Below are 24,065 nucleotides of genomic sequence, written 5' to 3' on the forward strand. Positions count from 1 at the left end.
AAAAACGATAATTAAGATCCAGTCTTCAGTTTTTCCTTCCTCCTCCTATATTTCTCGGTAAGCCTGGAGGTTTTATTTTTGCCAGCATGTGTTCCCTTGTCCTTTTACAATGTATTTAGGAAAGCCACAACTCTTTCTTGTTCTTCTTGCTTCCTTTCTGTCTTATTAGTTGAGCAATGTGTTATGTTTTCCCCTTTTCCTTCTCTGTGTCCCCGATTCCCGCCTCATCCCCTCTGTCAGAGCATCTATCAATGTGGTGTCGATCACAGCTGCGGCGGCTTCTCTTTCATCTTCTTCCCACTGGTAGAGCAAGGGAGGGAGAGAGGGAGGAGGAAAGGAGGTGGGGGAGAGACTGGCAGAGGAAGGAGGGGGGTGGGTGGGAAGGGAACGAGGAAGAGACACTTAGATGATGAAATTAAACCGTTGGGGCAGAGTTTCTTGTCAATTTCACGCGGGCAAAGCGTCTCTCTCGTGGGTTACAAGAAGCGCCGGGTCCTTCCTGCGCTCGCCAAGTTGCCTGAATCTTTCCTCTAGGCGCGCGCGCGCGCGCGCGCGCACACACACACACACACACACACAAACACACACCCCAAAACCTAGGACTCGTCCTACAGGCTCTGGGGGAAAAAAAAAAAAGTCCTCAATCACCTCCTCCTTCTCGTCGTCCCCCACCTCCCCCCCTCCGCACCCCCCAGCGGGCAGCCAAGGAGAGCTGGAGGCGGGGGAGGGGAAGGGGAGGAGAAGCGACGCAAGAGGGTAGCTTTTCAGCGCCGCCGAGGCGCGGGAGGAGGAGAAGCGGCGAGGAGGCGCTGCCGCTCACCTGCGGGGCAGGGCGCGGAGGAGGGACCAGGCTGCGCGCTCTCCGGCTGAGGAGCTGGGACGCGCCCGCAGCCCCGCACGCGGCCAAGCTCGGGGCGTCCCCCTCCCCCGGGCCTGGCGAACCCGAGGGGTGAAGCTCTTTGCTTTGACAAGCGGTGCGGCGGAGGCGTGGAGAGCGGCGAGCAAAAGAGCGAGCGAGCCAGACTGAGGAAACTCGAGACGGGAACAAAGAGGGATCGGGTTTTGTGTGTGTGTGTGTGTGTGTGTGTGTGCGTGTGCGTGTGTGTGTGTGTGTGTGTGTGTGTCGGCTCCGGCTCCCGGCAGAATCTTTTGGGTCCGAGGCCCCTGCTGTGACTCCTCGAGACCCAGCCGTGCCCTCCACTGCCGACTCCCTGCACTCGCCGACACAAACTTTATTCTTGGCAAACTTCTTCTCTTTCTCTTTCCCTCCTCCTCCGCCCCCACCTTTTCCTCTGGCAGATTAAATGCTCCTGGAGACGGAAAACCGAAGCGAAAGGGAAGGAAATAAGAAGCTTTAAAACGGACATCTCCAATCCGGGTGGCTCTTTTTTTTTTTTTTTATCCTCCAGGAAGTGGACATTTCGTTATCTTCTGATTCTCTTTGCACCGCCTCTACTGGGACAAACGGAGCCGTTTTGCCTAGCTCCCTTCTTTTCTTGGAAAACAGACTCCCAGATCGGCATCTGGGAAAGCAAAGGTGGAGAGATTTGCGTAGAGACGCGCCGACGGACTCTCCACTGGCCTTTGGAGAGTCAAAACTCCTCCGGAACTGGCGTCCTCCGCGCGCAGACCCCGGAGACGCTGGGGGCGTGGGGCGGCCGCCCGGGCAGCCTAGCCTAGCGCGCAGCACAGACGCCCCCAGAGGCGCCAGCTGCTGCGGCCCTCGCATCCCTGTGTCTTTCGGCGTCGGGGACGGGCGCGGGCGTAGGTCTTTGCGGAGTGGGAAGGCACGGGCGGCCACCGGGGCGCGGGCGCCGCTGCAGCAGCTCCGGCTGCCGGCCGCCAGCCCGGCGCTCTCCAGCCCGGCTTCCGCCTGCTCTCCTTCCTCACGCATCCTTTCAATTCTCCTTCTCCTCCTCCCCTTTTCGTTGACCCCTTCTCTTTTCTGCTGTCGCCTGGGGTGCTCCCCCAGCGGAGCGGAGATTACAGAGTGGTCGGGATGCCCCAACTCTCCGGGGCAGGCGGCGGCGGTGGGGGGGACCCGGAACTCTGCGCCACGGACGAGATGATCCCCTTCAAAGACGAGGGCGATCCCCAGAAGGAGAAGATTTTCGCCGAGATCAGTCACCCTGAAGAGGAAGGTGACTTAGCCGACATCAAGTCTTCCTTGGTTAACGAATCCGAAATCATCCCGGCGAGCAACGGCCACGAGGTGAGCGGGCTGCTGCCCCGAGCTTTGAGAGGCGTGGCGGGTCCGGGGGAAGAGCAGAGAGGGAAGAAGGGAGGGAAGGCGCTGGAGAGCCTTGGCTGAAGGGTCCCGATTAGGTCTGCAGGGTGGGGGGATGGGGGCGGGTGGCTGGGCTCCTGGTTAGTGTTCTTTCTTTCTTTGTGTGTGTGTGTGTGTGTGTGTGTGTGTGTGTGTGTGTGTGTGGTGTGCTGGGAAACATTCCAAGTGGATCAGTTTTGGGGTTTGGTGACTTAAACCGTTGGTTTGCGGCCAGGAGAACCTGCCCTTAACCCATCATGTTTGGCCTTCGGACTTTTTAGTGGGGTTTAGGGAGTGCGATTAAAGCGAGTATGTCTGAACAACACTACTGAGAAGTTCTTCCGTAGGACGGAAAACAGAGTGCACCCGCTATCTTTCTCGGTAGATGTCTCTGCAAAAGTGCGTTAAACCACCAAAGGCTTAGGTAAAGGCGAGCAGAGGCACAGGCCCGAGGAAGGGGAGGCGGGCGTGGGCCGGGGACAGGCGGGGCGGTCCCAACCGCTGCGGAGCCGGCCGGCCGAGGGGGCGCGCGCCCGGGCGGCGGGGGCGGTTCGGGCGCGGGTCCTTTGGGCCGCTGGGGCCGGCTGCCAGCAGCCGTGGGCGAGCCGAGCCACCCCAGGGCGGGGGGGGGCTCGCAGTACCGCCTGCAACACTAGCTTGCTCCAATCATCGCCACGTAAAGAAAAAAAGTACGCTTATATTTGGGGTTAGTTTGGGCCCGAATCAGGCCTTTAAATCTTTGCAGAAGAAGGGCGAGTCGGAGAGATGCAGCGGAAACCGGTGCACTCACTCAGGGGAGGGTGGAAAGCGCTTTATCAGATCTCCTGGCCGGCTGCGGGCGATAGCGATGGTAACCCGAGTAGAGTAAATAGAGACACGTGGGTGCTGGCGAGAGAAAGCCAGTGAGCAGGACCTCGCGGAAGGGCTATTTCAGGCCTCGCGGAGAGCTTCAGAAGTGGGGGCAGGGGGGGCGGATGGACCCTGATACCCGACACTCCACTGGCCACCCTTGTTCAACAACTGGGAAACTCTTTGGAGGAAATCCGGTAGAAAAGTCCTGACACTCAGATGATTTCACCAACGCTTTTTCCCTCCAAAGAAATTTGGAGGGTATATTCTTTTTCCTTAAATGGCATCCTTCTACCCCCAAAAAGAAAGCGTGTGGTTTTGGGGGCGGGGACATTTTGGGTTTTAAACAGTAAGTTTAAGAACACCTCAGAGTTGCCTTCTTTATCCCAATGGCAGGGGTGAGTACGCATTTTGGAAGCCCGGGGGCCTGGGTTCTAAGGGGAGCATAGGGGTGTTCTCCATACCCTGAGTCTTTCATCCCAATATGCCAATTAGGGGGGAACCTAGGGGTGGCCAGGGCACACCCAGCTCCACTTAAAAGATTTGTGACTATGTGTGTATGGGGGGAAGGAGGCCAGTGGGAGGACAGATGTCCGAGGAACCAAATGACATCCAAAACATTCGAGGCCAAACTCATATTTCTAGAGCAGCCTTTTAAAATTTCTACCCCTTTTCCTCGTCCTTTCTTTTTCAATAAGTAAAGTTGCTACGCACTTCACATTTTCTAAACGTTTCTGCCTTGGGGAGAAGGGTGCTGCATTTGAAGTCCAGAACTCCTATTAGGGCTCTGTTAATCTTTACCAGTGGTAAGTGGGCATGGGGCAGACCCAAGGAAGACAGTGAAGGGGTAATACCGCTGATTTGCAGGTGGTTGAGTCTGGGTGGATGATGGTTACCCAAACTGACATTAGCTGGGCTACCTTTTAGAAGTCTATAGCCCAGTTTTCAAGTTTTCCTCCCTTTAACCACAGAACAGTTTACTTTTCTCTCGTAAGCTTGCACTGAGCCAGCCATGGTAGCTTATGAGGAGAAGAGCTCCTGCTGGGATTGGTTTGGGACAGTTGCCTAAGATCTCCATTTGTGAGTGATGGGCTTGTTTTTCGTTAAATGTCATTTTCAGTTGCAAAATATTTCAGCCGACTGTTAATCAGCTCTGATTGAAGTAAACAGTGGTTGAAGAAGCCATCAAAATGATTAACGCCGCCGTTAACTCAAATTCTTGTCATATTAGGTATCCAAGTAGCCTTGTTGTGTTTTAGTAAACAGTGGTCAGAACAGCATATGGATTGTTCGCAAGTTTGTTTCTGTTGTTATTATCATTTATAGCTGGTAGTCCTGGGTAGATAATTTTCAAAAACACATGTTGAAAAGAGAAAGATTTCCCAGTACTCAGCCTTAGCCTATCCTCTTAGATTAATAAACAAGTAGATTGAGTTGCACCTGATTCTCCTCTTTTGAGTTACCAGTGGATACACACTTATATCATTATTGTCACAAACTCTAAAGTGATCTTTCTTTTGGGGGTGGGGATTCGTCTTGTTAGGTGGCCAGACAAGCACAAACCTCTCAGGACTCCTACCACGACAAGGCCAGAGAACACCCTGATGACGGTAAGACGCCAATTCTATCTCTCCCAACGTTAACATTTAACGTGTGCAATTTGTGAATGTAGGTATGTTTTGCTATTTTTGTTTGCATCCAAGAAACTCGAATCATATGTGATAAGACTGTGCCTGTGTTGTAACAAAATGGGAAAGAAAACCCGGGAAACTTATTGCTTATCACTAATGTATAGTTACGTAATTTAAAAACTGTCTGAATGATTTAGGGGCTTTTGAATTTCTGTTGGCTTCCAGATTCTTTGTGGAAGAGAAATGTCTATAATTAGTTTTCTCATTTTACCTGAAGTTCTAATTGTAGATCTTTACTATTTTTTCCTGCATTGTTATAAAGAGTGACAGTCTACACCAATTTATTTTCCAACAAGAATAGTTTCAAATGGGCTTTCATTTGTGAAATTGCTGTTTCTTGTTATAGTGAGAAGGCAGGCACTGTATGCGCAGACTAAATATGGCTCAGTAAAGAAGACTCTAACTTGTAAAAATATAAAACGTTATTCTTAAAATTAAGAACTATGCATATGGAACGTGATAGACTTTCTCCCCATTGCCGATTCTTGCTCAAAACTGTAAAAATTCTACATAGTTTTTAAGATTTAAGGAGAACTCCGTGTGACTTTAAAAGAATCTGTAATCTTTAGGGTTCCCTTGTTGAACAGTCTACATTTCTGTTCTCCTTTAATTACTTACAATTGGCCTGACCAGAATGAGGTGTTCGCATATACAATATGTCAGCTAGGGGAAGAAGAGAAGAGAACTATAATATCAGGCTTCCTTCTGAGCTACAAAGTAGTCACACAGATTAAAGAGAAGAAATGTATACAGTGAACAAACACACATTTCTTTACCAGAGTGATGTAGTGTAGCACATAAAATTAAGTCTCCTGTAGTTAATCCTTCATAAATTTGGGTAGTTGCCCATATGCTAGATACAGCTTGCTCCCTCAGTAAAAATCTAGAAATTTTCCAGAAATCTAGAAGCACAGGTAGAATTTTTGAGTTTGCCAGTAAGATGGAGCATAACTTCAAGTGTATAAATATATACGTGTGGGTATAGCTGAATGGCCTAGTATATTTATATTACAGCTTTGTGTCTTCTTTCATGTGTCTGTATTTCTTAGTCCAGTTTGTTAGTATTAGAACAAATTAAGTTAGATGGATAACACTTAGTTTTGTAAAAACACCAGTAAAAAACCAGTCAGTAGTGGCAATAAATTGAACCACATGTTTTTCAAACATCTGGTTCACTGCTAAGCCATTTAAGGGAATAAATACTGTCAATCTAAAATAGAGCATAATAATCCAGTTACAATACTTTGTAAACAAATGTCTTATGTAAGGTGTGATTTGAAGTAGTACTATTAACTTTTCAATGAAAAATACAGTGATATAAAAAGGACGTCAAAGCACATTTGATTGTTCTTTGCATTCTCTCAGGAAAGCATCCAGATGGAGGACTCTACAACAAGGGACCCTCTTACTCGAGTTATTCCGGGTACATAATGATGCCAAACATGAATAGTGACCCATACATGTCCAATGGATCTCTTTCTCCGCCCATCCCGAGAACAGTGAGTAACGTGCTGATGTTGCAGATTATTTCAGAAGTGTAAATTAATTTGCATTTTGGCAAAATGTTTGTTTTTTTAAAGACACTGGAAATGCTTTCATTATGTGTGACCAGTCGTTGCTAAATAAGACCTGCTATGAGGAATGGCTGCCTTACATACAATATTGCTACTTTTGATGTTTTGCACTTGGAATTTTAGCTTTTGGTTAAGATAATAAAAAACAGCTCACGAGCTATCGTGGCATCATTGAATTTAAATCAGCAAATTCATGATTTTATGAGTATTTATGCTTTCTACTCTGATGAGAGAAATTGATTTAATCTTTCAATTAACTAAGTGCTGTATGTCTTTCATTGCCCATAAGCTATGTAGAATCAGAACTCCTTTGGCTTATTTGGAGCTGAATATTGGAAATGTTATGTCAGCTTTTAAAACAGTGTCTCATTTTATTGTGTTAGCTAATGTTTCTTTAAAATCAGTTTGGGGGTGGGGAGGAATGAGCTATTTTTTGCGTTATTGTCAATTGTTAAGAAAGTATCACTTGAAGATAATTCTAATGAAAATTGTTCTTTTTTATCTCGGGGTTCAGTTAACTTTCAAGTTTTAAAAATCCAGTGGCATTATAGCTGCTTTACACATTATGCATAACATGGAGACCTCATTTATATAGTAAGAAAACAGCTAAAGGGTTACCTCTGTAGTACATGAATGTGAAATGTGCTGGTGATGGAGTTCTCCCTGAGATTTGTCTCTTCGTAGGTAGTGATGGGTTTTTATTGCTCCGTCAATATATATACCTTCTTTCTGGCCTCACTCTCCCTCAACCACCCAAACCCCAATGAAAAACATGTATATTTGGGTGTTGAGGATGAGGGTTTCAGTCTAACTGGCCCTCCCGCGAGTCAATCTAGGATTATAAAAGGGAACCTGTAGTCTTTGCCTTATTAGCCCAGTGCTTTCACCAAGTGAAAAAAAAAAATCAGTCACAGACATCTGGGGGCAAGTACTATCATTGATACCTCGGTGGACAGAATCTGGGAGCCATGAGATACTACAGAGTAGGAGAGAGGAATACCTCCTGATCAGTCATCAACAAACAAGAGTATTTATGGTTATCTTGATTACCTGTGGCCCTCAACTATTGAAGCGATAGATCTATGAAATACAACCACTTTATGCAGGCACTGTGATTTAGAAGTTATAATTTTTTCCCACAAGTTCCAAAAAGATATGTGACCTTTTAAGCAGGGAATGAGATTTTTCTAATTTGCATATAGCAGCTAAAATGGAGATCTTGGAAATCTTGTGATGGTTGTTATAGGAAAGAGCGATTTCACATTTTAAAAGGCTTTTCTAATACTTAATGATAGAAATGTGTGTGTGGTATATATAAATCTCTTATCTAAAAAGTGAATGAACTAATAAAAGCAAATATGGTTTTTAACATTTAGAGACCACCCAAATAAATGCTTCTGAGTCTTAAAATTTGTAGGAGGCTTTATATTGTTGAATTAAATATGCGTACATTCAGATATTTTAAAGTTGGGCTGTTTTTCTTTTGTTGATGTTTTGGAGGGGAGGGGGAGGAGACTATGTTTTAGATAGGGAATAATTGAAGATTTCTGCTGAAGGCTTTTTAGAACAACAAATCAAATTATAGTCTCTGACTTGGTAACAATAGAAAATAGCTACCAAAATAATCTTATACTTTTAGGCTGTGCACACGGTTAATGCTTAATAAGTATTTGTGGGATTTATTCTTTAGCCACTTCTCCTTTCAAAGCAATAATTTTTAAAAAGTCAGTATAATTAAAGTCTATTGATATTTATAAATTATTCCTAAGAATACTGAAAATTAAGCTTCTCTTCCTCTTTAAACCAGCATTTTTACCCCCTCAGTATACTAATCATTTTAAATTGTTAGAATGGAAAGTATTTATTGTTAGTGTATGTATTAAAATTCTGAGGTCAGTGAATTGAACAGTCATTCATTGTTTGGGAAAGATTTGTGGCCAGAATAAATGTTGGTGGGTGTAGAGTGGAGGAAAGGGGTGTGGTCAGGAAACAGTTACCTTACCCTCCTATCTGCTGCGTTGCTTTATTCTGTTACATTTTAGAACACATTTATTTTAGGCACCTTTCTTGGGATATTCTGCAGTTTGCACAATTTGAGAAGCTTTTCAGGTTTAACCACGAGACAATGTTCAATTTTTTTCTTTTAGGGTCTGACCGAAATGAGTTGAAATCTTTGGTTTTTAATAATTAACAGCTGTTTTTAGTGTGTCTGAGACCCAAAACACTTTAACCGGAAGGCAGCCCCTCCTCTTTACCCCTAACCACACTTCTGCCTCTTTCTCTTTAACTCTGTCCTTAGCAGGACTGAGTGTTTGTGCAACTGACATCCACAGTGATAGGTTTGCATCTAGGGTGTCAGGAGTCAGGAGCAGGGTGACCATTTGGGTTTGGGCTTTGCCCTGTCAGCCCTGTTACTTGGATTTGCATTACAAACAACTGCTTGTTTACTGTATCTGCTGCCCTCAGGTGTTAGGATTAGAAAAACATCTGGGGGTGAGGGAGGGCCCTGACCAGCCCTTCCCCACACAGAATCTTCTGTTCACATGTAACTGCAGATGATCCAACTGGCACGCAGAGAAATGTTTCTGCTGGTGGCTCATTTGAACAATTCTATTATGTGTCTGCTCTTTTTTAGGCAAACACTGACATATGTAGCTCGCACAGCTTTTACCCATGGCCTAAATATAGTATTACCTACACAGGAGAACCACCTTTGCCAATCGAACTTTTTTTCTTTTTTTCCATCTGAAGGGAAATTTTAATCGGCTAATTTCATCCTTCTAGAACAGAAATTCTTAGACGTGTGTCTATACCAGAAATCTTGTGAGGGTGTTTCATAGAATTTTAAATAAGACTTCTTGGTTCAGATAAATTGGGCCTAGCAAGAAAGCACCTGTAATAATGACACTTTTGGTGTCATGAGTTCTTAAAGCACAGTAAACCTTGGCTTGAGGTGGTCGCCTTCATCGAGTGTGAGAGGATGCAGGAGCCTTTGAAATATTTCAGAGCAAGGGCCCTGGAGAGTTTATTAAAAGCATACTCCGAAGACTTTCTCTGAGTCTTATTTATGAAAATCCTTGGAGGCCAATGGTAACGTATTAAAAGGAAAAAATAGTTCTTTGCCTCCTGCGCTGGGTCCTGGCACTTGTGTGCCTGAATACTGTGTGACAGTGAGCTCGGCTGGCGTTACATAGTGAAAGTTCTCATTGGCCTCATGCACTGTGGTTATTCATCTTAGGTGTCAAACTTCCATTTGTCCCTCATGCAACCCAAATGTTTAGCACCTCTCTCTGAAGAGAAACATCTCATTTCTCTTTAGCTGCTCAAGGGAAAAGCAGCAGACTTAGCTCAGGAAGCGTCAGCAAACGTTGCAGCTCGGGTCACACCAACCACAGTAACACCTGGCCAGGATAGTACTGCAGAGTGCATCGTTTGTTTCTTTGTGATCTGAGGATGGATTTTTAGGTGGGAAAGGAAGATGTTTCTGTTTGAATTTCATCTTTCTTATTTTTAGTAGACATTGCTATTAAAATGTTTCGGGTTTTTTTTGTTGTTGTTGTTATTTTGACCAACTCAGTTCTATTGTATGGTTTTTACCTGAAGGGAATCAACATTTTGATTTTTGATGAACAGAATTTACCTATTATAACTTTGTCTTAACCTCCCCCGCCCATGGTTGTATTTGCTTACAGTTAAAATTAGATTTTTGCCATTGTTCACATCTGGAATTAAGGAAGTAGGTGGACATGTCTAATCAGTAAGCTTACACTTATCCAGCTGTCCATCACACTGCTGCTTGGCTGTGAAAATAATCACAGAAACAATAATCAATAGGGAGACTATGGCTTCTTAATTCAAGGGTACAGGGGGACTATAGCTTATGTTTTGAGCAAAAATTTTAAGTGTTTTTTCACTTTACTGCAAGGAGCTACTTCATTTGACTTACTAATAAATTATTTTAAATTTTCTAATCTAAGTTGTGTACTTTTTGAAGCTAAGTATATTAAATTTTCCTTTTACCTCAAGTTCAGGAGGAGTTAAGTTTTAGAAAGTATATTCTATCTCAGATTTGAATGTGATGTCAGGAGAATGTGTGGGAAAGCTCCTCAGGGCCCCAAACTCTTCTGTCTGATTCATCTTTTATTTATTTATTTTTTGCCACACCACATGGCATGTGGAATCTTACTTCCCCAACCAGGGATCGAACCTGCACCCCTTGAATTGGGAGTGCAGAGTGTTGACCACTGGACTGCCGGGGAAATCCTTGTTTGATTCATCTTAATTGTACTGCTACAAAGTTGGGAAAGGACCACAGTCAGAATAACTGGGAGTGATTGCCATTTCCCCTTCAGATAATTTAGAAATCTTATGACCGAATGGCATGCTAATTCAAGTGTCCTGGGAGCCCATGCTACATGTGACCCTGGTACTGCACAAGTGTGATCCTTAGTTGATAGATTTTTCTGAAATGACCCTAGAAATTTCTTGTTCATTCATAAAGATATGAGAACAACCCAGTTTCACTAAAACAAGACCATTAAGCCAACCTGCAGAAAATCTTGCTCTTTGAAATACCCCCTTCCCCTGCCCCCTTACAGGTCCTGGACTTGGCTCTCATCAACCCAACTATTTTGATCCATTTCTGTCTTGCAGACTGACTCGTGTAATTCCAACAGGACAGAGTAAGGGCCTCATAAATGGGTCTATCTGGACTCGAACTTGTTACCTCACAAGTATTCTTCCACAGTATCAACTGAGAGATTTTTGCAACTTTTTGAGTCTTGTTTTGTTTTTAACTAATCCTGTTAGTTCTTTAGGCAGAACTGTTTGTGGTTTATGTGACTGACATTTTTTAAGCAGTTAGACCATTCCATTCCTCTCTGACTCCCCTCGTTCCTTGTTTACGTATTATAGACAAAATGGGAATTTTATAAAACTGGTTTCCCTGTGATTTCAAGATAAACTTGAAGTTTAAAGAGAAAATGTGTCAGCACTGTCCATGGGCCGGCAGAAAGGCACATATGTTTTATTCCCAGGCAAAGGTAGAGCTCAGCATTATATAGGTGCCACTGTCATGGGACTGAAGTTTTTTAAAAAGAGGGTATTCATTTAAACTTTGTATCTTTAAAGTTATTACTTCAGTCATTATGCCAAACTGAGCCAGTCTGTAGAAAGCTAATACTGTAGCAATCAAGGGACTTAGTACTGCTTTGTCCTGTCCCAGCACGTCCTTACTCATTTGGAAAAGGCAGCCATTGGACTTTATTTAAATAATTTTTAAAATATATTTTAGATTGGTGATCACTTTTTAAATATTAATTGTGACCTCGTGAAGTTCCTGTAGGAACTGTAGACTCTGCTGTAAGCTTTGAAGTCACTTTAAGCGTATAAATTATCAGTCTATAAGATTTGGAGGCACAAAGCCCGAAAATGCCCTGGAGACCAACAACAAAGATGAGCGAGGGGAGAGATTGAATGCACCAAAAAGGAGAGTCAGGAGTTGAGCAGAGGATGGATAGGGAACAGGGATTGCTAACTCCCAGCTTCTGATAATCTAGCCAATCTAGCTGGGACTATTTGCAGACTATTATCAGAGGCTGTTCAGAGGACTGTAAAGTCTCTGTCAAGCAGTACATTTATACACAATACCCATTCTAGCCAAATCTCTAAGCCTGCTGAAATTATCCACTTGCTATATGTAGATCAGTATAAAGCTCACTGAAGAATGTTACTTGCCTGCCTTCAATCCGTACAGGGAAAACTGCAAGGGCATTACAGCGCAAACAAGAGTTTAGGTTACCTGTCCTCTTTCCCGCGTCTGTAGGAGAAATAGGACTGGCAGAGATGTTGCCTCACAGAGGGTCTAGAAATGTATTGTATTTTTGCAGCTAACCGGAGGCAAGTAGACTCTAAAAAAACCTTTTGATTATTGACCGTTGTTTCTAGCTATGCCCACGTATAATACTGTATGGAACTTGGTGACAGTTCTGCAGAATCAAGTTTTGATCTTAGTCATGGTAATTTACTGTTGCTGTTATGTTCGCTTTAAAAAGGAAGCCTGTTACCACTTTACTCAGTATAGAGAAAGGTTGAATGAGGGGTGGACAAAGGGAAGGTACGATAACATAAAAAGAGGAATGGCTCTAGTGTAGTTTTAATTTTCTCTTATTATTGTCAGCTTCTGAATGAAACAGTTACCAAAACTGTTAAAAGCTGGCACAGAAAAATATTTTTATAAATCCTTTTTTTTTAAATCCTGAAAAGTTTTGCAATAAAGCCTATTAACTGTGAATGATAGTTGATCAGGGACGACTGATGAATTATGAGATAGTTATATGTCGTGAGTAGCCTAGCACGGGATAGACACTTCAGTAGATTTGCTGAATAAATAATGTTGTAGAAATTTTTCATGTATTTCTGGGAATATTTCAAAAGGATCTGTCTTTATTCAACCAAACGCTATATGAAAAGCAAAATCTGAAAGTGTCTGCTAAATAAATCCTTAGTATTTTATTATTTTACGTTTTCTCTGATTTGTTGCTTCAGTGGGGAAAAAAAAAAGAGCATTAGACCATTGTCTTTAATGAGGAAGTCAGAGTCCTTCAGAATGTTGTTTCCGAGTAACAGCTGAAAACAGTCAGCTGGAGAGCTCGCTGCTAGAGTGAAAAAGAATGGGATTTGGTCCTCATTTGAGGACTGATCATAAGAAGTACTTATCTCTTACTTATGTCCTAGAAACCTGATTGAAGAAGAAGAGGTGATAGAAACGCTTTTTTCAGAAGGGTGCTTGAGATGGAAATAAAGTAATAAAGAAGCAAACCATCTTCAATTACGTTTCTGTATCGTACGGTTAATGCTTCTCAATTCATTTTTATTCTTTTCCAGGTAGAAAGGACATTTCTTTTTTCAGTAACACTTGAGGTATTTTGAGATATTAAAAAATTCTGCATGTTCTTTTTAAATACGTATGGTAGCATCAGCGCTGACTCTTCTAGGCCAGTGTGTGTTGTAAGTTGATTATATTCTTCAGCAATGTGGAGAGCAAAACTTTTGAGTCTGTATCAGGCAGAGGTAGGGATCCTCCTGTGAAGGCTGGGCCTGTGGAGGAGGGAAGTCCTAGGCAAGATATCAAAAGGTCTGGGGTCTAGACCCACGTCCATCACTCTCCCCCAAAGCCTTGGGAAGGTATCTGACCTCTCTCAGAGTTTGTTTCCTTGTTTACTGTGAGGCATGTTAATATCTGGTTGCCTACCTTATATGGTGGATGTACAGTTCAGATGGCACAAAGCCTGTGAAAGCATTTGGTTTTTTAGCTATGGGAGCAAAGCACAAGTCTCAGATGGTGTAAGCCCTCATGCCCACCTGGTAGGAATTCTGCCACAAGAGGGGTTTGACTGTATCCAAGAAGCTCCTGAGAAAGGGGAGACATTTTTGGTTCTTACCATGGCCCCATGCAGGCCTGGAAATTGGACACTGGGTCAAGACCTTACATTAACTTTTAGAAAATATTAGCATAAAATAAAAGTTTTGGGAATTGTCATTATATTCTTTACAGAGACAGCTTTCTTCTCTTGGGCTCTTTTTTCTCTCGCAGTTGTTAGGAGAGCACCTGATTTTCTTCTACTAAGGGAATGAGATGTGTGAGGGAATGGATTTCTAAATTTAAGATTTGTTTAAAAATCTCATATCCTTCTAACATTTGATATGAAATTGACAGATAACTCTTAACTCCTTGGATGGGGGTGGTAATTGATTTTTATTTAGGAAACCTTTTTTTCCTTAATCCTTTAGCAGCTGGGTTTCTTTTCTCCACTGCAAACATTATATAGAGAGGAGATTTAAGAGCCGCGTGAATGTAGAGGACGACAGGAGAGTTATTCTTTTCCGCCTTCAAATTTTCTTCTGCCTTAAGTCTTTCGAGCTTTCGTGGCATCTAAAAAAAGTCAGGTCCAAGGGGGGATATGTTGGCCAGGCAGCAGAGAGAAATCAGTGTTTTCCTAGTCTCGTTGGAAAATTACAGCTTTCATCCTTTCAAGACTTTTCTTTTTCTTTCAGTAAAACTCAGTGAATGTTAAATATATTTCAGTGTGGAGTTAGCTTTCTTGGTAGACTTCTTCAGTTTTAAACATCATGTATTCTACCTTGTAATAATTATGAACACGTATCATCTTGGCACACTAGTTCATATGACTTGGACCAAAGGAAAAAGGTATTGTGGTCTTATCTCAATTGTGTTAAACATTGTCTTAGACCCCGACACTTAAGATTTTTTAAAGTCTGAAACAAAACCAGGAGTACCAAAGTAAAAACTGTTTACCGTTTACTACAAATGGGCTAACCAGTTAAGTATCTGGCAGGGTTAGGAAAAGAATCAAGTCTCCCAGACATTGCTTGAATTGGTTTTTACTCTTTTTTTTTTTGGTATATGTTAAAAGTTTAAAATTAAAACTCAAGAAATTCTTTTGAAAGGGAAAACGATTAACTTTTTTTTTTTTTTCTTTTTTAACTACTGTCATGCGCCAGGTGCTGTGCTAGGCAATTTACGCGAATGGAAACTGTGGTTGGGTGTAGTAATCTCCATGCTGAAAAGAAGGGCCCATCCTCAGGGGCAGCAGGAACCTGCTTCAGTTTAGTAAGTGATAGAGTCACTGCCCTTCCCTTCTTAAGGTCTGAAGACTTGTTTATTTTCATAAAAAATGACCAAATTTGCCTTTCAGAACATAAAACACTTATTAAATGAATCATAATGTTGATTAAATGTAAAGCAAAAAGTTATTATTTTGAAGATTTTGTTGGCAACTTCTTTTCAGTAATGCTTAGCTATTTTTTATGAAAATAAAAAGAAAATACTTTCATTTAACAAGCAATACACTAGAAAACTCAGATGAGCAAAAGGAATAGCAAATATTAAATTCTTAGGGTCCTGCCGTCAGAGATGATCTCAAAACTCACCATGTAGCATTTTAGACCTCTTTCTACGCACATTTAGAAATACACATAAACACACGTAAGTATATGTTATACATGCATGGTAATGGAAACATAATATACCATTTTGTACTTGCTTTTTTCCCACCAGTATACAGTGGATATCTTCTGTAACATCATTTTTAATGCCTGATTTATTGCCTAATTTATTTAATCAGTTTTGTTGGTAAGACATTTAGGTGGTGTCACTTTTTTTCCTTCTATCTTAAGCAACATTGTGATGCAATGCATATTTTCTAACTACATCTTTGCACAAATTCTGTTTCTTTGGAATGAATCGCTAGAAGTGGAATTGTAGAGTCAAAGGCAATGAATGCACCTTTTTAATTTGGGGTTAACCCAACATTGCAATTTAACCTTAAAAAAACATTTGTTTGAAGTCAGTATTTAGAAGTATCACTTGACTACATTCATATTTGGTTATGGTTGGTGTCATGCCTTCTCCTAGTCAAGAGTCAGTCCAGCGATAGACAAGAAGCTGGACAGATGGGGAGCAGAATGTCAACTTCATTATTAATAAGGCTGGATTGGAGAACGTGGCTTGAACCGTGACACGAATTTGGACTTCCTTTGACTTCCCCAGATGGAACACACCACTAAATCACAGGCCTTCCTAACAGGGGCAGGGAGCTTACGTCCTATAGAACTGGAGACGAGAACAAACCCACGCAAGCTGGCCCCAAGAGGGAGAACAAAGGGTCAGACCGTCCTTGCCCAGTTCTTTCTCCAGATCACCAGAGATGAGTTGCTTTCCTTTGTGGAAAGTGAGTGAGGGGGTGGGAGAGACAAAGGCTGCAGCCGCTGCCAGGCTAGGGAGGAGGGGCGAAGGAGAGTGTGTTTATCTCCTTAGTCATAATCCCTGATCAGACCGAGAGCCGGGACAGTGGTGAGACGCGCGTGCGTACACGACGGGAGCTACAGCGGAGCATTGCATTTGGGGTCTGAAGATCTAGATGTCGGGGTCTGCTAGTGACCGGCTGCAGCCAGCTACCTCCTCTCTGGACCTTGATTTCTTCACCTGCAACATAGACTGCCACCTCGTCTACTTACGAAAGTACCTGGCACTCTGCATTAGTAGTAGTGTCTGTGGAAGGCGGACCAACTGCATCCGAATTTACTGGTATTCTTATTCAAAAGGCAAATATGTAGGCCCTTCTGCAAATGTCCTGAACCAGAAGCGACAAGCAGGACATAACACGTACCACGTACACTTTTAACCAGGTACTTTAGCGATTCTTACCTACAGTAAGGTTTGAAAAAACACTGATCAAGTAAACATTCAATAATTTAATTCACTTGGGCTTAGATATCCCAAGTGACTCGCACACCTAGAAAGCAGTCAGGCACTTTGGCCCCAAAGCTTACTTTCTCTCCACTCAGCTCAGTTCAGCGCTATGCCTCATGGAGACCACTGGCACCCTGCTCACTTCAAGTCAGACCTCAGGGGGTTTCCCGTAACCCACATTCTTTGGCATTATTTTCAAAGCTTTATGCAATCTGGAATCATCCACCTTGCAAGCCTTGCCTCCTTACCACCAGACCCTGCAGCTTACGATTCAGTGACATTTCCCGACCTGCATCCTAAACGCTTTCCCAAATCCCTGTCTTCAGGTAATTACAGCTTGGTCTCCCTGAAATGCCCTGCTCCCTCTTCCCTGCCAGCACAGTCTTGTTCATCCTGAAAGATCCAGGCTAAATGGTACCTCATGAAGTTCTGATTGCACCACCAGTTAAGACTAAGTGCTCTCTCCTGTGGGTTCCCACAGGACCTTCTTCATAACCGTTACCACATCTTATAATCATTGGTTGTCTCCGTGTCTTTCTGTCTCACTGTTAGTTCCTTTAGGATAAGGAGCTTGTCTTACTCATCTCTGTTGCTCACAGCCTGTTATACTACCTGGCATAGAGCAGGTTACTCCACGGATATTTGTGGAATAAATAGAGCAGAAAATTTTAAAATTCATTAATATAGGGCAGTGACACCAGATATCAATCTATATTTAAATGGAGACACTTTAATAAAATATAAGCTAATACAGAATCACAGACCTGAATTGAGCTTAGAAATTATCTGAGCATTAAGTATAATCCATGGGATAGAATTAGCTATTAGTTTTGAGTATTTAGTAAGTGCCAGGACCTGTTCTGAGCACTTTATATATATTAGCTCATTTAATCCTGACAATAACCCAGTGATATCCCCAGTATCCCCATTTTACAGATGAGAAGACTGAGGCATAAGGAGGTTTGAGCAACTGAGGCATAGGGGCCATGGAAGTGGTTAAGGACCACTGTAAGACCAGACCAAGAAATGCTTGGTCAGATAAAGTAGTTAATTTGCCAGGATATACAGCTAGTAAGTAGTGGTACCATGCTTGGACCAGGCCTTGACTCTCACTGCAGGGTGCTTTCTGCAACTTCAGTTTTCATTGCCATCACTGCCACTGGTACTCAGAAGATGGTCGATGATTGTTGAATCAGTGAATTTCTCATCAGGAAGATGTAAATGATTCTTAATCTATATGGCATTTGCAAGCATAAAATAAAATAGTATATGAAATTATAAATGTCTTTAACATTATGTTTGGTAGTAATAGCTATGGTGCTAATAGAGAACACAGAGTTCAAAGGCAACAAGTTAGATGCAGCGAAATGAGGGGAAATCGGGGGAGATGCAAAAAAAGTGGTGAAAGTACTAGCCTGATGATGAGGGGGCAGTATTAGTGGAAATAATGAATTTAGAAAGAGCAAATTACAAGTTAGATGTAGTGAAGGGAGGAAAAATTAGGGGAGATGCAAAAAAGATGGTGAAAGTTCTAGCCTGATGATGAGGGGGCGGTATTAGTGGAAATAATGAATTTAGAAAGAGGAGCAAGCTTTAGGACAGACATACATGAGTTTGGCTTAAGGACTGTCCTGTGTTTTCTCTTTTATGTTAAGAAAACAAAAAATTAACCAGTATCTGCAACCAAACATTTTACATTATGGACATCATTTTGGTCCATAATTTATCTAATTTATTTAATTTTTTGTGCCTCACAAAATCACTTACCTCTGGAGCTGCCTGGACCTTGATTAGAAGCCTCTGTGGTTATGAAAAACAGAACTGCATATTGCCTATAGGTGAGGAGAGGAATAGTATTAATATACTAGCATGTAATATTTAATGAGTTCACTTTACCTGCATTTTTCTTATTAAATACTCAGTGTAACACTATGAAGTGAACACTACCTAGTCTTCCCATCTTTCCATTCAAGAAACTGAGGCACAGAGAGGTTATATTGATTGCTATAGTTCCAAAGCTTAGTAAGCGGTAGAACTTGGATTCAAAGTCAGATAGCCTTGATTTAGGAACTGGGACCCGTTTTATAAACTAGTTCCCCCCCCCAAAGAATAATCCTTAGTCAATGTCGATAAATCACTTTGAGGATTAAAAGTGTCTGTTATGCTTGTGTTCTATTAAACAATGTAAACGGTTCAGCTTTAGTGGTGGCTTGATTAGCAAGCTCTAAGAATACTTGAAATTTGTCTTCTGGTTCATTCAGCACATAACCATGTGATTGCTCAATGTGTTCTTGAAAATTCCCAGGAAATGTTTGTTTCTTAGGTGACAAATGTCTGACTTGTATAGGAATTCCTATTGCTCACTTCTAGGGTCCCAGTGTCCTCAAGTCTTAAGGACTAAATAGCTTAATCAAACAGCTGTGTGGCCAAAGGTTTTGTAAGTCTTGGAATCACTTTGGTGAATGATGTTGCCTCCTTCCATAAGAACTGAGTATTTACAGGCAAAAATCTGCTGCCGAAGAGTGTTCTTTGCACAATAAGCAATTAAAATGTGGTTTGTGCTTCGTTTCTAGGAGCTGTTTGTGGTGATTTTTGTGGTATCGTGATGTTAGGTTAAGTAAAAGAAATTAGTTTAGGATTAACTGGAATTGTGATCATTCCTGAGAAGTTGCAACAGTGGGTTTCCTTAAAAAAATGAAGAAACTTTTTTTGTTAAGAAAATAATTATTAGAAACAATTTTCTTTCTCTCAAAAGGAGGTTTTTGTTGTCGTTTTAAAGTAATATTGTTTTTAAAAAGTCAGGGGAAAACTCATTAAAGAATAGAAAAAAATAAAACTGCCTGTATTTCTGTCACTCAGATATAATGGTTTCATTTATATATTTTTTTAAGATGTTCTTTCACCACTGTACCTATAATACAAGTACTTTTATAAGGTGGTTCATAAGGTTATTATTTTATTATAACTTTTTCATTAAAAAGATATTGTTGCTCATCTTTCAATATGAATAAGTAAAGGTCTGTATCATCAGTTGTCACGGCTGGATACCATCCAGTTATAAGAATATTTCAGTTTATTGATTTTATCCTCAATTATGGGTGTTATTTTTTTGTTTTTACTTGTTTGAAACAATGCTAAATGAAACCCTGTTAAAAATGCGTATTTATTCATAATCTATTTTTTTAGGTTATGTAGAATTAAATAGTTTATAGAAATAAGTCTATGCATATTTCAGATTAAATATGTGTTTTTACATGTTTATGTGAATCACTTGATCATACCTTTCTTGATTTATAAGAGGTTTTTATATATAAAGCATATTAACCATTTTGATTCCAAGAAAATGCTTTCCAGCGTTAGCTTGGCTCATTTTTTATAATTTATTTCAGAAGAGAAGATACTCTTTTGACTCTTGTAGGATGGTACAGTAACCAGGAAAAAACATTTTATTTCATTTCACTATCAGAAGAAGATACCTGTTGTTGTAGCAGTTTCTGAATTAACCCTCAAGTTCAGGGTTAAAACAGGTTTCCTGGTAGAACGAAGGCAAACACCAAAGCATGTTTATTTCAGGTGCGATTTATCATTCATCTCATAAACGTTCATTGAAGGTACTTATTTTGGAAGTCATTGTGCTGAGCCCCATTGTTAACATACATGACAGTGAAGACGGGGTCACCACCCTCAAGGAGCTTACGGTTTAGGAAGGGAGAGACACTTGTGCAGACACCCACGGCTGAACGCAGAGGGAGCAGGACCCAGGGAACAGGAGTGGGCAGGTCTTCCTGCAGTGGTGCAGCCTACTGAACAGTTCCTGAGGGTTGTAGTTTTCATATGTGCCAACCTTTCTTTACCTGCTTTCAGTTCAGTATGGACCATTTGATGTATGATAGAGAGTATTTGGTTTAGTTATTTTAAAATGCTTGTGTAGATAGTTCTGTTTGGGTTGGGCCAGGAGAGTTGTTTTAATAAATAAACACTTTTTAAAATTAAAAGTTACGCATAGTAAGTAACCTAAGACTATTTAAGAAAAGAACTCAATAATTTATAGAGCATTTTGTTTTATTTATTTATTTATTTATTTTGCGGTACGCGGGCCTCTCACCGCCATGGCCTCTCCCATTGCGGAGCACAGGCTCTGGACGCATAGGGTCAGCGGCCATGACTCATGGGCCCAGCCGCTCCATGGCATGTGGGATCCTCCCGGACCGGGGCATGAACCCGTGTCCCCTGCATCGGCAGGCAGACTCTCAACCCCTGCGCCACCGGGGAAGCCCTATTTATTTATTTTTAAAGTAAGTTAACACACCCATCATAAAGCATTTTAAAGGGGCGAGTTTATCAACATCGCCGCCAAGCTGATTGATGGTAAGAATGAAGGCTAGGCGTCAGACCCTCCTCTGCTTAGTTGTTGGTACTGTGTCACTTTCATTAGCACCACCACCAGAAACCTTAACTTGTGAGACATTTGCTCTGTGTACTCTTTAACCACATTAAGAGTTATTGTCAGACTTGACCACAATTAGAATTAGGCAAACAGAAGCTCAGGAAGGTAGACAGGTTTCCTTTGGCTTATGTCATGTAGGGCTAAGAACACATGCCCTGGATCTTGAACGGCTAAGCCCAAATGCAGAATCAGCCACTTGGTAGCTGTCCAAGGGGAACATTACTTTTACCTCTCTGTTTCTGTTTCTTTACTCACAGTTTGAAAATTTTCCTGAGAGTTGGAAATACAGCAGGAAACGACTGCTTTGAAAACGATGTTACTTAGTTACTGCATATAGGAAATATTTGGTCAAAATCCATGGCAGGGAATGACTACCTGCTTGGAATAGGTATCAAGATAGATCTGTGAATCACAGGCCTGAGGATCTTCGCTTTCATGCCTTCTATACCGTTTATTGAATAATTCTAAGCTAAAGCCAAATTTAAATAATGTAAGATCAACTTAACTAGATTTTTGAGGGGTTCTCATGTATCTCATTGGGGAAATTAGTCAGAGATGAAATTTTTCAAAAGGAAATATTTCCTCCCAAGATGGAAAGAGCAAGAGAAATTTGACATTTAGCATACAATTGAGAAAACGGTTTGTAATTCAGGGACATCTGAGGTGTTTATTTTACGTTTGTTGGTTGTCTAAATAGTTAATGAATGAATTCAATGATGTGTATGCAATGTGAAGTTTGAAAATGGTTGGCTACCTGCAGAAAAATTAATTTTCTTTCCTTAGGATTAGAAAAATAAATTTTAAAAGCCTTTTAATTTTTTCTTTAAGTTCTGTTGTTGCTAATTTCGTGGTGGGGAAAAAATACTGACAAGAAGTTAGGCAAGTCGTTGACCGGCTGTTTGTCTCTGAAGGGGTTCCTAACCCTCGAGCCTTGGTATTCTTGTCTCACAGTGGGAACAAGTGGTTGCGGGGACTGAGAAGCACAGTCCCTGGGCTTTTGGGCGCCAGACTGCTGAGCTGCATGAGATGTGCGTTTCCGTTGAGCTGTTTTATCGGCACTGAAAGCATCAGAATTGACCTCAGTGCTTTGGCAAAGGAGTGTTTCTGCTCTTAGAGCAGAGCAAGGTCTGATGGTTTGAGAAGCAAAGAAAATGAACCCAGTACTGCTTCTGCCTGGCTCTGGGAGGGCATCTCGTTGCCCATTAGTAACCTCTGGGGGCGCCCCAATTGCAGACTAACCCATGGACATCTAATTTGAATAGTTCCATGCAGTGGGCTTGCTGACCAATAAAGGTCTGCTTCAGGGAACCAACCCATAACTATTTCTGCTTTTCCTCTTTTTCGCACACCCCAACATGTTCCTAGAATTCCTTGCCCACAGTTGTCATCCAGATGCTGCATGGCCACAAGCAACCACTTGGTCGTTTTAAAGTCACAGGGTAGCCCTGTGGACAAGGATTAAGTCCCACAGTAGTTTGACTCAGGGGGATCATGTCTGGGAGGGTTTTCTCGAAACTTTGCCTTTTTTTTTAAGTGGGGAGGAGGAATTTATTCATTTATTTAGCGTTTATTTAGTGATTACTTATTTTTAAATAGCTTAATTGAGATGTAATTCACGTTGCATACGGTTCACTCATTCAAAGGGTATAGTTTAATGGTTTTTAACGTGTTCACAGATGTGAGGAATCATCGCCACAGTCAGTTTTGGAACATCTTCATCACCTCAGAAAGTAACCCTGTACCCTTCAACTGTCACCCCACCATCTCCCTGTTCCCTCACCACACCACCCCAGGTTTAAGCAACCACTAATCTATTTTTTTTTTTTTTGTCTCAATAGATTTCCCTGTTTGGGACATCTTGTAAGAATGGAATCATAACAGGTGGTCCTTTGTGACTTGCTTCTTTGACTTAGCATAGTATCTTTGAGGTTCCTTCATGTTGTAGCGTGTTATCACTACTTCATTCATTTCTTCCTCTGCCTCTTCATGGCTGAATCTCACCTTGCAGAGGTTGGATACCCTCTCTGATGTCGGTATGAGCATCAGTACAGTGAGAAAATGAGTTGATTTAGTCTTTTTCGGGAGGGAGGAAAGTTAAAGTCAGTTGATATTTCAGATACATAACTCAGTGATGAGAATACTTTTGATTGCAGATCCCTACCAGTTAAAACATTTGACCACTGTATAATTATTTTTGAATTATATAGCTGAATTACACATTTATCTAATAACTCAAATGAGAGTATACACTTAGGGCACTGTGTATGGTCATTGATGGAAGCTGCAAATTCTTATTTCAAATAAAATAAATAATTTCTAATTATTTCAGTTAGCTTCTTGTCAGATCTCATCCTAGATTTTAGCTCTAAGACAGGCTCTTAAAGAGTTGTTATTAGAAGTAGGATAACTGTTAGCTTTGCCATTTTCTTGATTTTACTTGTGTTTTCATTGTTAGCATTGTCTTCAATCCACTTGCCTTCTTGCCCATCTGACATACAGAGTAAATGGGGGCGTTTGCCCAGTGACAATCTGTATATTAAAAACATTTTGCAAAGCTTAAGTGATTTAACATAAAAATAAGTATGGACATTGTAATGTTTTCTTCCTGCACCCCAACGGATGATGCTGTGTACTCTTCCTATACTACATTATAGCCCACTGCTCTAGATTGATGGAGAAAGTAAAGGGAAGCTGTATTGCTATTTGATCCAATAAGATACTTCTGACAAGCTGGCTGCTACGTGTTTCCCGTGAGGGTTTTTTTAGGAGACCAGCAGATGCTGCAACACTCGTGAAAATACTCCTCTTTTTGTCCGGTTAAGTAGGTTCTTCGCGTGTAGGTTACTTGCGGATGGCTCAGAGTCGCCTGGGTTTGCCGCACGCTGGGCTCCTGGCTGAGGTCATGTGTGACCCTGCTATGGCCCAGCTAAGTTACATCATCGGAGGTTGCGCTTCATGCCGATCT

The 24,065-nt window shown here is 41.7% G+C and overlaps 1 protein-coding gene across 4 annotated transcripts in view; it reads left to right on the forward strand.

Moving 5' to 3' along the window:
* The first annotated feature begins 810 nt into the window (after positions 1-810).
* The window catches only part of LEF1 (lymphoid enhancer binding factor 1), a 119,241-nt gene continuing 95,986 nt past the window's right edge, over positions 811-24,065 (forward strand). Inside the window, exons 1-3 of one of the 4 annotated variants that reach the window (XM_033856792.2) lie at positions 811-2,212; positions 4,659-4,725; positions 6,172-6,305. In XM_033856792.2, the coding sequence (XP_033712683.1) occupies positions 2,000-2,212; positions 4,659-4,725; positions 6,172-6,305 (414 nt within the window). In that variant the 5' untranslated portion in view covers positions 811-1,999. Of the gene's footprint in view, positions 2,213-2,793; positions 3,117-4,658; positions 4,726-6,171; positions 6,306-24,065 lie in introns of those variants that run through there. The other 3 variants (XM_033856790.2, XM_033856789.2, XM_019927787.3) reach the window with 3 other exon arrangements.

Source organism: Tursiops truncatus, chromosome 5 (genome assembly GCF_011762595.2).
Source record: "Tursiops truncatus isolate mTurTru1 chromosome 5, mTurTru1.mat.Y, whole genome shotgun sequence".
In the NCBI taxonomy this organism is placed as follows: Eukaryota; Metazoa; Chordata; class Mammalia; order Artiodactyla; family Delphinidae; genus Tursiops; species Tursiops truncatus.